The sequence below is a fragment of the Natrix helvetica genome, assembly GCF_964273705.1.
Source record: "Natrix helvetica genome assembly, chromosome: 1".
Taxonomy (NCBI): Eukaryota; Metazoa; Chordata; class Lepidosauria; order Squamata; family Natricidae; genus Natrix; species Natrix helvetica.
Window position 1 is genome coordinate 180678405 of NC_138548.1, and position 17900 is coordinate 180696304.

General features: G+C 38.2%; 1 protein-coding gene across 3 annotated transcripts in view; it reads left to right on the forward strand.

The window, feature by feature from the left end:
* The window catches only part of SPATS2L (spermatogenesis associated serine rich 2 like), a 52633-nt gene that overhangs the window by 11879 nt on the left and 22854 nt on the right, over positions 1-17900 (forward strand). Inside the window, exons 2-4 of one of the 3 annotated variants that reach the window (XM_081951322.1) lie at positions 14392-14464; positions 16780-16888; positions 17520-17569. In XM_081951322.1, coding sequence (XP_081807448.1) covers positions 14426-14464; positions 16780-16888; positions 17520-17569 — 198 coding nt within the window. In that variant the 5' untranslated portion in view covers positions 14392-14425. The remainder of the gene's footprint in view (positions 1-14391; positions 14465-16779; positions 16889-17519; positions 17570-17900) is intronic. The other 2 variants (XM_081951324.1, XM_081951323.1) reach the window with 2 other exon arrangements.

Genomic DNA, 17900 nt, shown 5'->3' on the forward strand with positions numbered 1-17900 from the left:
ATGTTACAGTCATAGCCTATCAAGTTCAAATGCTTGGGTTGGGGCTGTTAAGATTGTTCTTATTTCTGTCTGGATTGTGCAATGAATACTGAAAAATGAAAATACCTGAAATTATGGTAGCTTTTGTTGACAAACGGAGAGAACATACAATATCTATGTTTGAGCTTTCCCCTTATGCAATCAGCAATTAAAAGAAACAACTTGACAATATTAGGATACTACTGTTTGAAAGGGACATTGTGTTTATATTCAAAGTAACAGAAAAAAGATGGCCAGTTATATGTACAACTTTAATTTTAGAAGGGCATAGGTTGGGCTCTTAAAATATATTCATGGAGATTTCTGTGAAAGTTAGTTGTTTTCAGTGAAAACAGTCCCATGAATTCCAAGAAAACATGAAGAGGATGAAACATCTTATTTTTTTCCTGAGCACCCAGATCATAATCACGTGATTATGGGGGAGGGGTGCAATGTTTTACAATGACTGCAAGTGCTTTTCAGGCCTTTCTGAGGCTATCATACTTTGAAATGGTCATTAAACAACTCATCATAAGAAGAGAATTACCTGCAGTTATAGATTGGAATAGAACATTAAACTTTTCATATTACAAACTGTACGGATATATTTCTAGATATTCATCTTCCTTTTCTTCAACCAGACCACTTTAAAAAAAATCAAAAAGAGAAAGACTCTTTGGAGGATTCCCGTAAGAAGAAAAGTATTGCTATATCTCAGAATAGAGTATTTCTTCTCTAGCATAATAACATCAATTTCATATGATGTTACCAAAATTTTAGAGACATTAACATTTATCAGGCAAGCTGATTAAGAAACATCAAAAAATGTTATGGTTTAACATTCTAAATAATCTTTGTGCAATTATTGTTTTGATTCATACATTATTATTTCACAGGATGGATCATGAGTTTGGAGGATTTTGTGTCAACTGATGCTTGCATAAAATGATTCCCTCCCCTTTACTATAGTCATGAGTAACTTCAACAAATCTCACTTGTAATTTGTTTTTCCTTTTTGTTCTCCTTGTTTTCCTTCTCCAGAATTTGAACATGAAAGATCTAATTCTCTATATACATTTAAGTGGAAACAATAAACTTTTCCAAAGGCTTTCAATTCAGTAAGCAAGCCTGGACACTGCTTTGCAGTATATTTCTCGACTTACAGCCATTCATTTAGTGACCGTTTAAAGTTACAATGGCACTGAAAAAAGTGACATGATCGTTTTGACACTTACGACTATTGCAGCATCCCTGTGGTCATGTGATCAAAATTCAGACCCTTGGCAATTGCCTTTATGATGGTTGCAGTGTCCCAGGTCATGTGATCAACTTTTGTGGCCTCTGACAAGCAAAGTCAATGGGGAAGCCGGATTCATTTAACAACTGTATTACTAACTTAACAACTACAGTGATTCACTTAACAATTGTGGCAAGAAAAGTTGTAAAATGGGGCAAAACTGATGTAACTGTCTTGTTTAGCAGTGGAAATGTTGGGCTCTGTTATGGTCGTAGGTCAAAGACTACCTGTGCTTTTACTTTTGTTTGTTTCTTTGAAATAGTTTCCTTGAATTTCTCATTCTATTCTATTTTTTGGTGTTTCCTGAAAAGCACAAAGAAGCAATGAAACTCATTGCTGACAATAAAAGGCTGATAGGTCTTTATTTCAGACAGACTCTTTCAACATAATCCAAGACGTCTAATACATTCTAGCCCAGTTTGATTCATGCTTTCAGATGCACTTATGCAGAGATTTATACGTGCTTGGCTTAGACTCTGTGCCCATAACATAATCTGCAAGTTGCCTGCATGTTGAGTTCTCTCTTCTTCCTGCTTTTTGCATAGTCCAGTTTGGGAATTGTTAGATCAGCAATTGATTCCTCGGTCTTCAGGTTTTCCAAGGAGAGTATAAAATGAATAATCTGGCCTCGATGTGTATATAGATATATGTATTTAATAAACATGAAGGAATTGTTGATAGAAAAGCAGATAGTTGTTCCATTAAAACAGGGGTCCTCAAACTTTTTAAACAGGCGGGCCAATTCACGGTCCCTCAGACTGTTGGGGGCCTGGACCAGCTGGGTGGGCATGGCTAGGTGGTCATGTGACTGAGTGGGCGTGGCCAATTTAACAGTACATTTTGCTTTTGTCCTTGCTGCATTTTCCCCTCCCCTACTCACTCACCGGCCCTGGATCATATGGCTGTGAAAAACATCCTGAAAGGCTGTTTTTAAAGGATTTTTAAAGACTTTTTAAGCAGTACATTACAAGCTGGCAGCAGAGCTACTTTTCAAACCAGCAGCAGCCCCTCCCCTATTTACCCACCAGGCCTGGATCACGTGGCTGCATTGGCGAACTCACCCCACAGTCAGCTGGCCCTCACCCTTTGGCCTTACCTTTGGCAGCAGCGGAATGATCAGAAGTGCAGCTCAACCGGTGAAATAACTAACCAGAAGTGCAGCTGGAGTGGATGCTCACTGAGGGGCAGGTGAGGGGGTGAATCCCACCACTCCTCGGGCTGGATACTTTGCATTGGCGGGCTGAATCTGGTCCATGTGCCGTAGTTTGAGGATCAGTGCATTAAAACATAGGCAAACTTAATTGAATGAAAATGTAACAGAACTACCTTGACTGCCTCAGTTCAGAAACTTTAAATTAAATATTTAAAGACAGAGCCAACAATCCTAAAGACTCCTGATAGTATTTAAAAAGAAAGTATTTGGTACTCCAACTCTCATTGATCACATTAAGTATAAACTGGATAATTGTACTACTTCATTAGAGAAATGAAATTAATCACTTTTATGCCAGCCATAGATGTCCATAGTGGTGAAGTAATTTATGCAGTTCACACAGAAGTGGTTTTCTTTGTCCCTAATGACAGGATAGAAGGGGTTTTACTGAAAAAATAATAAAATTGCTTTCTAGAAGCAAATATTTAATTAACTGTACTAAGGAATACCCTGGTTATACTGTGCTATTGTTGGCATAATTAAAAGAAAAAAGATTTCCCAATTAGAGATTAGATCTTCCTTCTTTTTCCCCATTTACCTACAAAAGTAGTAAGCATCTTCATTTTTGAAGAGATGGAGTGTTGCAATAGGGAGGGACCCACCAAGAAAAAGGACAAAGACTCTGGAAGATTTCTTCAGGGCTCAGCCACTCATTTTGCCTTGTGCATTTTCTTTTCACCCAAGCCATTCTACCTCACCAATTCACACACTGCTTGAAGGCTAGCTACATCAGCCTCCCACTTGCATGCCATCATACTGCCTCCAAGTTAACACCCCACAAAATAGCAGATGAAGTAAGGCTCGCAGAATTGCTGCTGTCTAGTGATTGTATGGATTTTGGCAGTCAATTTATGATAGTCTTCCATGAAAGCAGATAGAATGAATTAGAAGACATCTTGCTAGAAAGTGGAGAGGATGGTGGGAAATCTTTTAAAAAGGTAAGTCATATCGTAAAATTATATAGTAGAAGATATCTATGGACAAACATGGAAATTTCTTTTTTTTATTGGCATCATATTGTTTCCTTTAATTTGTGACTCCAATAAAAAGATACAACAAACATACACAGAAACACATAAATTTCATGCCAGTAATTTCCAGTTGTATCAAATACTGTATTTTTTGGATTATAAAATGCTCTGGACTATAATCGCACATTAGCTTTAGAGGAGGAAAACAATCTGCCTCTGCCACCCATTTGCTGCCACCGCTGCCCATTCGCTGCTGCCGTAATCTGTTCCCTGCCGCTGCGGCCCATTTTCTGCAGCCCGTTTGCCACCACCATGGCCCATTCGCTGCTGCCACAGCCCATTTGCCACTGCCACCACCCGTTCACCACTGCCACTGCCTATTTGCTGACAATCACTGCAGATGGGCAGCGGCGGTCAGTGGCAATAGGCAGCGGCGATGCCCGTCGCCTAGAAGAGCTGATCGGCGCCACAGCAACCACCCTCCCTCCTGTCACAATATTTGCTCTGTAAGATGCACAGACATTTCCACCCACTTTTGGGGGGATTGCATCTTATAGTCCTAAAAATATAATAAGTCAATAAGCACACATTTTAAAAACTGGAGCTTTGATCAGTGGAGCTTTGAAGATTAGTTTTGTGCTAATCTCACAAAACTGTTATTTGATAGTAAGCATGGAATAATAAATACTTTGTTTAGTTCAAAATATCTGCAACCCCATACAACAGGTTGCCATGACACTTCAGAAACAATAAATAAAAGATAGATCAGGAGAAACATCTTAAGTCATTTGTCACACATTTTAAAAAATAAAGCAATATTTTAAAGCATAGTGTAAATATTTTTGGTGATTCGAAATCTGCTGTCCAACATACCATTAGAAAAATCAATGTAAAACTGAGAACATTGAAGCTATTTTTTGAAATCCTGCGAATGTTAGAGATAGACCACAGATATCCAATCTGAAGTTTTAATGCAAAACATTTTAGTGGAAAACCACTGCTGTGTCCACACTTTGCATTGCAATGCCTATAATTTTGTGGGTTGTTCTTTGTGCGATATAAACAACCTTAAAATAGCCTTTTGATACATGCCATTTAGTAAAATGACATATTTGAAAATGCATGCTAGCTTTCAATTTCTAATAGATGCTTTCTGTTACTGCATGTAGACCCAGATTGTGATTGAGTTCTGCCAAGTTCCTCTAAAGGAATCACCTTGTCAATTGCAGTACATTTACATTGTAACTTTCCACTGCATTATTAAATAGCATTAACTTCAATCCTTCCGATTGACACTGAAAAATTTGAGAGACCTGATGAGGATATGGAGAATAAAGCTCTATGTTATTGTACAATACAGTGCAATGACATTTATGCTGCTTATGCAAATTCACATACACGTATGCAAATTTTATGTATTTTATACTATGCACTGCAATATAGGTAGTCCTCAACAACTGCAATTGGGCCCCACATTTGTTGCTAATTGAGACATTTGTTAAGTGAGTTTATGATTATGCATGCTTCTACAACAGGGGTGTCAAAATGGCAGCCCACAGGCCAGATGCATCACACACAGGCTGACAAACAATATGATTGACCATCTTCACTTCTTCCGGTTCCAGGTAGGGCTGCAGAACTGGTGCAGCAACTGAAGCTGTGCAAAAGCTCTCATGGCCACAGCCATGATTCCAGGAGGACTCTGGGTTCTGGGTTCTGTTCCTGGAGGAGTCTTGAAATCATTCATACTCATCAACGACCATTCCACTTTATTTGGCTTTAGTCTGAACCTGTTTTTCTCCATCTGAACCCTGACAGCCTCCAAAATGGGTCATGGCTTCCACCATATTTTCAATTTGTAGGCTAATCTAAAAAGGTTGACAGATCCCATTGAAAATAAATCATCATCCTTTAAAGGTCCACTTTCTTCTACTTACAGGTGTGAAATGCTTTTGAATATATGTTTTTTTCATAACTCTAATTATTCAGAAAATAGCTAAAAATATTCTGGTTGGCATTCTGAAAAAAAATCTACACGCTTCTTTTTGCCACAAATTTTGGAGAGTCAAATAGATTTGGGAATTTGCGTGCTTTATGTGTGCCAAACAAAGGAAGGATGGTGATACATCAGTTAATATGGCCTGACATGAATGCTGACATTAAAAAACTCGATAATGGCATCCTGTAATCAGTGCAGTGTCAGAAAATGAGCAATGGTGGACTTTGTGTCATCTTTTTCTCTATTGTGTCATATTGTGAAATGTGGTCGCTGCTTCAGTAGGATAGGTCAGTTACAAGTTCTATAAGATTTTAGAGTCAATTCACAATTAAAGATTACTCAACTATTATACAGCTGTTAAGATTTTATGAGAGGGAGAGAGATGACATAGTATATTGTGTGAATAAACATTTGTATAATTAGATCTGTCTTACAATTCTGGTAATATATTTTATTTTGTAGAATATTGATAGACTGAATTAGTGATTTTCAAATCTAATGGTTTCCTAGAAAAGGAAATTTTTCACTGAAGGCATAATCCTGTTATTTTAAAACAAAAACCAGCATAATGCTTACTGATTTCTAACACATGCTTACAATGAAGCTATAAAATTAAATTGCAAAGTAAAATATGAATAAATAAAACGTCAGTTTGATAAAGATCTAATGAAACCTACTAGTAAAAATTGGAAGCAGAAATAAGACAACTGGGGTTAAAAATTATCAAACAGGGTTAAGACAACAAAGATTTTAAAAGGCTTGCAAAGAAAAAAGTTTTTAACTAAGTTAACTTGTTTTTGGACCCCAGCTAGAATGATTTGCAGGACTACAACTGACAAGTCCAGCTTTCTATTGTCCACTTCCAAAAAATGTAGAGCTAAGTGAAGAATGCTTTGAATTCTCTTACAGATTTCTAGATTGTGTCCTATGATTAGTTTTGCTTGATTCACAGCAATACAAAAATGTCTGCCAGGATAATTTGTTTTGGAAGCATTCTTTTGGACTCAGTCAAATGTAATGATGAACACACATCAGATTTCATTTACGTATTAACTGCTGCCAAGCAACCAGTTTGGGTAATTTTTTACATCTACCCTAACCCTCTGTCTGTCTCTGCATTTTCTTTGTTGACTTAGTTTATCTATTAGTTCCACCATTGCATCCATTGCCTTTTAATGAGGTGGAAAGTGAATGCTTTTTGCTACAGTGATTTCATTTTTCATATATGCTTGTGATAAAGAAAATTGTTGTATTTGGCACTTACGTCTTCCTGTTTTAAGGGAGACAGAAATATGCCAGCTGTTCAGATGAATAGAAAATAAATTAGATCAAGCAAAAGATTTGGAAGGATTTAGTAATTAGTTCCTAAAGCCAAAAATTATTTTAGAGCAGTATTTATATAACTTTGAGTAAAACATGTCTATTGCTGCTAATAGAATTTGTGTGTGTGTATCTGTATGTGTAAAACATTATCTATTTATGCACATGCATATATAAAAGCGTGTGTGAGTTAGCTATATACTGGATGGATGGATGGATGGATGGATGGATGGATGGATGGATGATTGATAGATAGATAGATAGATAGATAGATAGATAGATAGATGATGGATGGATGATAGGATATCACACCAATATATATATGATGAAAACAAAACTATTTTTTCATTATTTATGTCCATCTCTGATTAGATGGCACATAATCTCTGATATATAAAATAAAAATAAAAAGTGAAAGCAGAACATATATGCAGAAGTAAATACAGTATGCAGGATATAATTCCGTTGGACAATAGCAGCTGAAATCATCAGGCAGTTTCTATTGATCACAAATGAAAACCTTTAGTATTATCCCTAGGGTAATCATTTCATCAATCTGTTTAAAAATTTATGACATGTAATCCCATAAATCAGTTAAAGAAAAGTATTACAACCTATCTCCCAAGTGTGTGTGTGTGTGTGTGTGTGTGTGTGTGTGTGTGTGTGTATGTATGTATGTATGTATGTATGTATGTATCCTTTTACATAGAAGCTTCCCTTTGATAGCTTTCTGTCATTTCTTGTGCTTCAGTTGCAAACTCATTTTTCTCATACAAGCATATTTTTAAAGTACCTGTTTTTCAGCAGTTCTGTCTGATTATGTAATGAAGCAAGGTTTCTGGACAGGACAGAAATTCTTGAAAAAACCTGATTCACACATCATATTAACACATAGTGTCATTTAATCATTGAAGGAAATAAATATGTTGGCAAATACACAAAGAAGCAAACAGTGGTTCCTTCAATAAGATGTAGTTTAAATGTAACTTAGTATGATGTGTGAAATGAATAAAAACCCAGAGGGATATTTGTTATAAGTATTCATAAGCAAGATCTTTACTGTGTTTATTTCAGAAATTCTAAATACGGTTTGCTTCTATTATGTATTTTGTCTTGTAATAATAAATTTGCAATTAAATTTATAATCCTTTCTCTTTTAAAATTATTCATGTCTTTCAAGTGTTTCTGTGGATTAGAATCATATGTGTCTCCAGTCTCATTGTCTTAATCGTGTTTTGATTAACCACATACAAAGTTTTTTCCCCTGCATATTTGCCAACATAGCATTTCTTTCAGTGATTAAATAAGCCAGATAAATTTTAATTATGCTGTATCAACACCATAAAGAAAGATCACCTGTGATTCTTTCCAATTATGTTTTTCATTGCAAATGCTCTTTGGCAGGCTTAACAAATATACGGGCATGGCAATGTTCCAAATCCAGTATTTTGGACAGCCATGTATTACTCTGCACTGCACTCCTGAAATGCATAGTTTAAAATGCTGTCCCATTGCCACTACTGGTTTGCATGTGTATGCCATAGAGTAGTGATGGCAAACCTTTTTTGGCTGTCGTGCTGGGGAGCACGGGGGGTCGTGCGCTGGCTTGCCACACCCATAATGCTATGCGCACACACACCCCAGCATGCATGCATGCGTGCAATCAGACACAACCCCCCTGGCTTTTGCCACAGTTTTTTTGCCTTCCCCAGGCTCCAGAGGCTTTCTAAGAGCCTGGGGAGGGCAAAAGCTGCCTCCCTGGCCCCGGAGGCTCTCCGGAGGCCTCAGGAGCTTCCTGAAGCCTCTGGAGGGCAAAAACCGGACCTACAGGGAACCCGGAAGTTCAGGAATGGTGATTTCCGGTTTGTCTGTACGGCCAATTTTCGACCTCTGGAACCTTCAGGGAAGCCTGAAGGCTCCGGATGTTGAAAATTGGCCGTACGGACAAACCGGAAGCCACCATTCCTGAATTTCCGGTTTGCCTGTAGGGCTGGTTTTTCATGCTTTGGAGGCTTCACTGAAGCCTCTCTAAGGCGAAAAATGGCTTCAAAAGAAGGCCGAAGTCAGCTGGCCAGTGCGCACATGCGCACTGGCCAGCTGACAGGACAACGCCTCGCGTGCCCTGACAAATGGCTCCACGTGCCACCTGTGGCACACGTGCCATAGGTTCGCCATCATGGCCATAGAGGTTCAGGAACACTACAGTAGTGCTAAGATTCAGCGCTTATAAAAATATAGGTAAAATATAGGGTGTATTTTAACGTTGACTCCTGAATGTTTTAGTAGATAAATATTATATTTTGCCTATGTGTAGGAATGCATGAAGGAATGCATGTATAAATGAAGATTATAAGACTGTATTGATTGCAATAAGAAGCCAATGGCGAAAGAAAGAGAATACTTTACAATCTGGCACTTTAAATTTTTAAAAATGGTTAAATGCAGCTAAGGCAAAGTAGGAATTTGACAGACAATTGTCAGCCCCAGCAAGGATTCTTTGGGAGTGACTCAGCTGCCTGGCAAGCTGAAAATGCATAAAGTGGCAGCTTGTAGAAGTTCCCATGTTTGGTTTTTCATTTCTGTTTGAAAGAGAGAGAAAAAAATATTGGCAACAAAGAGATAGATACATACCCTCAGTGATGGCGCAGTTTGGTTAACAGAAAGCAGAACGCAGCATGATAGTCTGACTTCCTTTTAATTAAACACATGTTGGCTTGACTCTCTAAAGAGAAGCAACGGGTTCTGGGACTTTAGCCCTTGCAATTGAAATTCTCCAAAATGTCTCTGGCCCGGATCATAATCTTTCTAGGGAACATAAGGTGGTGGCAGCCATAGTGCCACAGCAAGTGCTTCTCTTCAGAGAACCAATTTGCACATCACTGTCCATCCTGCTGCTCCTCTTTGTACTGCTAGCTAAACCTGAAAGTTAGATGGTTGCCTCCCCCCTCCCTTTTTTAAAAATGAGTCCTTAAGATCTGGCTCTATATCTAGGCCCCTGATGGCGAACCTATGGCACATGTGCCAGAGGTGACACACAGAGCCCTCTCTGTGGGCATGTGCATCATCGCCAGCTGCACTTTTGGTTCCCAGGCTGTACATGCATGCCGCCAGCTGATCTTCATGTGTGCCAGAGTGCCGTAAACCCGAAGACTAGCTGGCCAGTGCGAATACGCACGCTGGCCACCTGGTCTTTGGGTTTCTCGCACTCCGGCATGGGCAAAGACCAGCTGCCCGGTGTGCAGGTGCGCGCTGGAAACCAGAAGACCAGGTGGCCAGCATGTGTATGTGCACAGGCCAGCTGGTCTTTGAGCTTCCGGGGCTCCGGTGCATTTGCATGCTCCAATTTGGGCACTCGGTGCCAAAAAGGTTCACAATCACTGATCTAGGCCCCAGGTTAGTGTGGGGCAGTGCTTCTCAACCTTGGCAGCTTGAAGATGTTTGGACTTTTATCTCCCAAAATTCCTGAGCCAGCTATAGTAGCTGCATCTGTTTGTTTTGCTTCTTTTTCCCTTTCCTTTTTTGTGCTCCAACAATTGGAAAAATAAACTACTTCCCGCAGCGTCAGCAGCGTCAGAGGAAAGAATCTAGTGCTCCTGTTATTGCTGCAAGCATTAGATTGTTTACACATTTACAGGTTTAAAAGATAACAATGTGCACTGGCAGTATTTTTTTAAAAAAACAGCCCAATAATTGAGGAACTTTTGTCTCCGTACTTTTTATCTCTTTGCTTCTGCCAGAACAGCTGAGTCAAATAGTGCAAAAACTGCACACCCCATTTTAGTCTCCTGATCTTTAGGACAAATCTGTGGTTTAGCCTAGAGTGTCACTCTTGTAAAATGAGATAGAACAATGTGGATGTGTTTTGCTGGACTAAAATGATGATTTAAGAATCATTGTACTGCTATCGATGGATTTATCATTTATTTGCTTAAGTCACTGGGGAAAATGTCATATTTTATTATTTATGTTGTTTGATAGTATTAAGGATGTAAGTTGTTTCAACTAAAGCTGCCTTTTGCAATTGAATGGTGGTGATATTGTCAATGCTGATGATGGTGGTCCAGATGTTTTGGGATTGCACCCAAGGCACCTATCACTATCGATACTATCTATTATCATCATTATTACTAAATTTGCATATCCATTTCTCACAAGTGCCCAAAATAGCTTACAAACCTGAGAACAGAAGCATAGGCTTTCTTATGTTTAAACAGGTTTTCTTGAAAATGTGTTTTGCTTGCTATTCCCTTTCTTTTTTCAATTCTTCAATTAAAATATAAATCTTTCTATATTTTTTCATCTTTATTTCCATACCCTATTGGTGTTGCATGTGTTTTTATGTTCTGTAAGAAAATGAAAAGCCCCTTTATACATGAGAGAGAAATTATGTGAAATGGGAAGTTTTTGTTTAGCCTTTTCCAATATATGGCTATTATAGTGAAAGAAACATCTTTATCTTGCAGGATGAGAGCCATGTCTTGGAATAAAGACATAATATTTATCAGTTTACAACCTCTTATCCCTGCCATGTAACAGATAAAGCATTTTTCTGTATCAGTTGAGTGGGCTTGGAAACAAATCCCAGACGATTAGAACCCCCAGAAAGTAGCAATATTTTGTTTCCCTTATTCTTTCTTTCCTACACCCAAGACAGCATATATAGTGAGTGAGTGAGTGAGTGAGTGAGAGAGAGAGAGAGAGAGAGAGAGAGAGAGAGAGAGAGACTGAAGCTGACTTTCTTTTAATAAAATACTTTCCACATTTATACTATATTCTTAAGATTTAATATTCAGAATCGGAAAGGAAGAAGCAAATCTTGAGCTAAGGTTTTTCATTGTAATACCTGTTTGTACTCAGTTTTAAATATAAATGAGCAAGTCACCTTAAATGATAACAGAAGTGCTAAAGTAAAATTTGGATAGCTTGGAATTTTATAATGAGGAAATTCAAGTTCTTTGTGTTTTGGGACTCAGAAGAAGTACCAAAGGATTATATGATTTTGTTTTTCTCTTTACTATAAAAATGTATTGAATAATATGTGAGATAAAAATGGGACTGAACTAATTTATTCCACTCCAAATGTCGAATATCCCTATTAGTGCCTAGTCCATTATCTTCACTAAAGCAGAAACTTAAATGGACAGATCACTTTCTGGTGGCTCTGAGCTTGACTATTGCTACGACCTCTGAAGGAAATGAGACTAAATATAATAGTAATGGAATGTGGGAATGACCTTGAGAGACAGGATGTAGCGATACAGCTAAGGGGTCATATAAAAGGCAGCTTAGCCCACAATGAGAATGTGGGTGGGGCAAGAGGCTCAGAAGAGACCTTCCCTAGTTTCATGGGCTATAAGGGGGACATAGGGAGAGATATACTTTCAGACTTGCAAGAATATGTTAATGTAATAATCTTGCAATAATATAGAATTAGCTCATCTGTTCATATTTCCTGTCTGGTCTACCTCATAAGACTACCATCAGTTATACATCTGTAGGAGATGCAATGGAATTCTTAACCTGAAAGCAGTAAGAGTCTCAATTCTAGCAAACTGAGTGACTGTAGTTTTGCATTAGTTCTAATACATTATGAACTTCAGCTCTGGATGGAGTTGGGCTCCCCCAGAAAGAGCTGATTCCCCTCTGTCTTGCCACCTCCGATCTCCCAGGGTTCTTTCCCCAGTGTGCGATAGCTTTCTACTGGATTCCCCTCTGTTTTGCCACCTCCGATCTCCCAGGGTTCTTTCCCCAGCGTGCGATAGTTTTCTATTGGATTCCCCTCTGTCTTGCCACCTCCGATCTCCCAGGGTTCTTTCTCCAGCGTATGATAACTTTCTACTGGAATCCCCTCTGTCTTGCCGCCTCCGATCTCCCAGGGTTCTTTCCCCAGCGTGCGATAGCTTTCTACTGGATTCCCCTCTGTCTTGCCACCTCCTATCTCCCTAATTTCAGCCCTTAATCCTCCAGTTGTCTATTTTTGGGAGATTTTTCCCTCTCTTCCCCCCTCCCACTTCATAGGAGCCCCAAAATTTTTTGCCACAAGGCTTGGGGGTGGTGGTGTGGTCATGTGACTGAGTGTGCATGAGTGATGTCAAGTTGGCTATACCTGCCTGGTCACATGACTGCCAAGCCACGCCCACAAAATAGGCCACACCCATAGAATAGGTTTTTTAAAAATTTGAAACCCACCACCAGATTGGACGTTGGCTATATTTCAAATGGTCTGCTCCAAATAAAGGCTGCCCGGCCAGGCAGTGCCTGTAGAGAGCTCTTGAGAGTCCTTGCACAATCACTTTTCTTAATGACCAAGTAGATGAGACATAAATAGATTTCAGAAGCAGGTGATCCATGACTACTGGCATCTCTCCCTAATGACCATGGTGGTCAAAGCTGCTGAGAATAACAGTCATATATTATTCTGAAGTATTCCTGTTGATGGGAACATTTTTGGTAACTGCCATACTTGGTGACATACAGTGTTGTAGTACAAAACAAAGTAAATCCTGCAGACTTAAATTCTATGAAGTCCTGCTATATACAAGTAGTCCTCAACTGACAACCATTCATTTAGAAACCATTTAAAGTTACAACGGCATAGAAAAAAGTGACCTGTGACAATTTTTCATGCTTATGACGATTGCAGCTTCCCCATGGTCAAATGATCAAAACCTGGACGCTTGGCAACTGGCATGTATTTATGATGGTTGCAGTGTCCTGGGGTCATATGATCATCTTTTATGACCTGACTAGCAATCAATGAGGAAGCCAGATTCACTTGATAACCCTGTTACTAATTTAACAACTGCAGTGATTCACGTAACAATTGTTGCAAGAAAGGTTGCAAAATGGACAAAACTTACTTAACTGTCTTGCCTAACAATAGAAATTTTGGGCTCAGTTATCAAGGACCATCTGTAATATACAGTATATTGAAACAATTAATAAAAATAATATCATTTGTTCAAGGGTGAATATATTTGAAGAACAAATGATGTTATTTTTATTCCTCCTCTTTAAATAATTCTTTCAATGCTGAACTTGTGTGGCCTGAAGTTTTAAAGTGGAATCTGCCTTCTGCAACTTCAGATATTTGTTTTTACTCCTAGTAGTGTTGAATTTTGCTTCTTTTCTCTCCCTTCACACACAACTTCGTTTGACCAGACTAAGGCCCAGGGCTGTATGGTCTTGCCATAGTTAATCTAAAACAAGAATTGTAGCAATTGTTTTAGGTTTGAGCTTCAAAAAGTATTTTTCCCTTTAATAAAAAACATTTGTTGATGAACAGATAATGTCTCAACAGTTTGATTCCCCAGAATGAGTCATTTTCCTTTTAGTATCAGTCCACCAGGGGGGAAAATGGCATTTTCTGTTTCTGTGTTATTAATAGAAATTTGATTTATAGAAATCAGCAAATGAGCCATTTCCAGATCTTCTGCATGACATTCAGGTTATTAGACTAAAAGAGCAGGAAAATGTAGGGTCTATTTAAAACATTAGCAGTCTTATTCTTGAATGGTATTCCTACTTACTATATGCATAACTTGCTGTATGTATTTTTATTTTTATTTTGCAGCTTGCAGCTGTTTATTACAGCACTCAAGTAGGAGATGGCAGAAATCAGCTCACCAGCAAACATCAAGGAAAAGGTACAATTTTAAATGATCACATCATGCAGCACACAAGCTATACAGATCAGTCTATTCAAACCTTAAACAATGTGCACTCCAGTTTTCCGTAGAAGATGAAAGAATTAGTCAATATTCCCTTGCGTGGTGGATGTCCTTGAGCTAGCTGTCCGGCATTCCGACTTCAGCCAAGGACATTTAAATTCTACTTCTTGATAACAAGAATGAATCTCAGTTGTTTCTATCTCCCGATATGTGGAACTCAATTCCAGGCTCTGGTTGTCTGGATAATATGAAAAGGAAACCTTAATTTGCATATGTGCTTGATCTTAATATCATATTATCTATTGCACACTTGCACACATGCGTGCGCACACATACACAATCTTTTAATGAGTTCAAAGTGATTTGCATTGTATCATTCATTATTTAGTCCTTGCAGCAACATCATCGGGGGTTTGAGTATCTAATGAACTCCATGTTTGATTGGGAATTTGAACCTGGGTTTTCTTGTCACAGTCCAGCATTCCAACACTGCATTATATCAGTTGATATATGTCCTCTCATTACTGAAGGGTTTTTTTTTTTTGTCAGTAGTTAGGACTTTTTTGGACATGCAATTTTAATACCTTGTATGGTTTTATATAATCAGTATTATTCCTACATTCAGCATCTTCCTCCTAGATTAATTAAAATTATATTTATCTTGTATTTTCATAGAAGTCAAGCCCATTTTCTTTTAGGGTATGTTTTAACTTTGAAACCTAAAATTTCTTGCATTTTTCCCAGGATAGTTTTCCCTATTAATTAATTAATTAATTGACTGTCTTGTCTTCATCATGCTCTATTGCGTTTGCTTCTCCTTTGTGGTTAGATGCAGGCGATGACAGGATACATACATCCTTATAAAATGTTGACATAACAGAGAATGTCAGCAGATATAATGTAACACGCAAATTAGACCCACTGAAATCCTCAATTTTATTTGTTATCAATTAATGCATGAGGTTCTTTAAGACTTATGAGGAACAAATTTTTTGCATCCATTAAACAAAAAATAAGAATTAAGAGAATTAAAATGCCAAAATTAAGGCAAAGCAAAAGCTAACTTTTTTTTACATTTTATTTTATTCATTCATTCATTGGCAAAAGCCAACTTTTATTAAACTATCACCCCTTTTAACACAAATCAGTGACACTTTAAAAAGCATTTGGAGGGATAGTGATGGTTGGAAGTGAGTTAAACAACATCATACATGTAGCTGGTGGGATATTTTTATTAGCAAGTTGATTGATTGAGATTGATTGATTGATTATCTGCCATCAAAAGTCAGTGTTGACTCTTAGTGACCATATACATCAGGGGTGTCAAACTCGTGTCATCAGGTTGTCATTACATGTCCTATCACAACTTTTCCCCATTCGCTAAAATGGGGGTGGCGGTGGCCAGCGCATGATGCATCTGGCCTGCGGGCCACGAGTTTGACATCCCTGACATAGATTTTCTCTATAATGATTTGCCCTTCAGGTTTTCCAATATTGCACCTATTGCCACTGTAATTGTGTCCTTCCATCTTGCTACTGGTCATATTTCATTCCACTTTCCCCAACATCAGAATCCTTTCTAGAGACTTAGCTCTTACATAATGGGTCCGAAAGAGATGTTTCTACCATCCTCTGTTCTTGGCCCAACTTCAGTGATATAGTCACACTTCTGCAATGACCTGGGCTAAATAGAAAGCACATCTCTGAAAAATTTCCATCCTGCATATCATGTATTATCCTAGAAGAGGCATGATGGTTAGACCGGTTGGATAGCCAGATGAAAGCAGACAACAGGGCTTGTGGGACATTTAGTTTTGTTGAAAATTAACAGCATGAAAATGCTATTCATCAAATTTGAAATGTCAAAAGCCTATCTAGGCTGGCACAGTGCATATAACAGCTGCCCTTGTGTACCATTGTCTGAAAAGCTGGTCAAAATTTAACAAGCAACTGCAGGATGCAAATAAATGGAAATGTCAGGACAAATTTTCAGGTGGGCAGAGAAAAAGTTGCTGCCAAGAAAGGGGGAAGCAGCTGTAGCTTAACTGCAATGTGGGATTTATCAGACATACAGCAAAAAAAGGGGGGGACGACTCATTTTCGCATGTTCTTTGAATTGTACCACTAGCATTAAGAGATTCTGATTATTTTATACAAATAGGCTATTGCAAGTCTGAAAGATAATTGCAAATTCGTAATACAAAAATGCAACACAAATTTGTCTTTCGATTTGTATTTGTTTTGCATTAGTAGCCCTTGTTTCAAACTATATTTTTCGCTCTTATTTGCAGATCAATGCAGTGCGTTCAGTTGTTCCCAACAAAAGCAACAATGAGATAGTGCTGGTGTTACAGCAGTTTGATAACAATGTAAACAAGGCAGTACAAGCTTTTATGGATGGTCTGTATGCTTTTCACATTTCACTGAGTCTTCAGAAACAAGCATTAATTGCTAAATGTTTCATTCTTTGCGTAGGTGAACTGATTTGTTGCCATAATTTTTTGCCAGTTGTTTTGCTATGTGTCCTATTAAAAGGCAATATTCAACATTTCTTGAAAGGAGACTATTCTTGTTTTGTCACTTGGGAAGGGATTTATAAGCATCACTAAAATGCCCCATATAGAAATTATCAGCAAATTTTCATCTTCTTAATAGTAACCTCCAAGACCTAAGAAAATCCAAGAAAGAATATTTGGGGGGATGGGGTGGGGGAAATAATGCCATAAAGTTGACTTAACTTTATGGCTGCTTTGCTGATAATTTATAATAGTTACTAGGACAGACCCACTGAGGGAAGGAAAAATAATTTTAATAAGAAATGAATAAGATAGTACCAAACTCTGGCAGCCAAAGAAACGAAACCTGTCTCTTAACTGTACAGAAGCATTCTTGATGCATCTCAGAATTGCGACAGTTCTTAAAAATCTGGACACCTTCCAGAGTATTAAACCATCAGTAGCACTCTTAAGATGGGAAACACTTTTGAGCCACTATTATTGCTTATTGTATATTCATCATTCCTCCTCTTCAGGTAGCGCACTTCAGTTTCTAAAAGAATGGAATATGACTGGGAAAAAGAAGGTAATGGATTCCAAAGTGGAGTTAACTATTTAAACTCGTATCTGCATAAATTTGAAGTCCAGTTTGGTCTAGTGGTTAAAGCACTACAGTAGAAAGCGGGGAATCAGTGTGTTCTAGTCCCTCCTTAGCCATGTAAGCCACCTGGGTGACTTTGGGCCACTCGTTCTCTGTCAGCCCAACTCGCCGCACTGAGTTGCTAATGTAAGGCAAACAGGAGCAGGAAGGTGCGTTTGAACTGTTTTCTGCCTTAAGTTATTTGTAAAAATAACAAAGTCAGGATAATGGTAATGCTAATAGTTTCCCCTGTCCAGTGAGTCAGTGCTCATCTCCA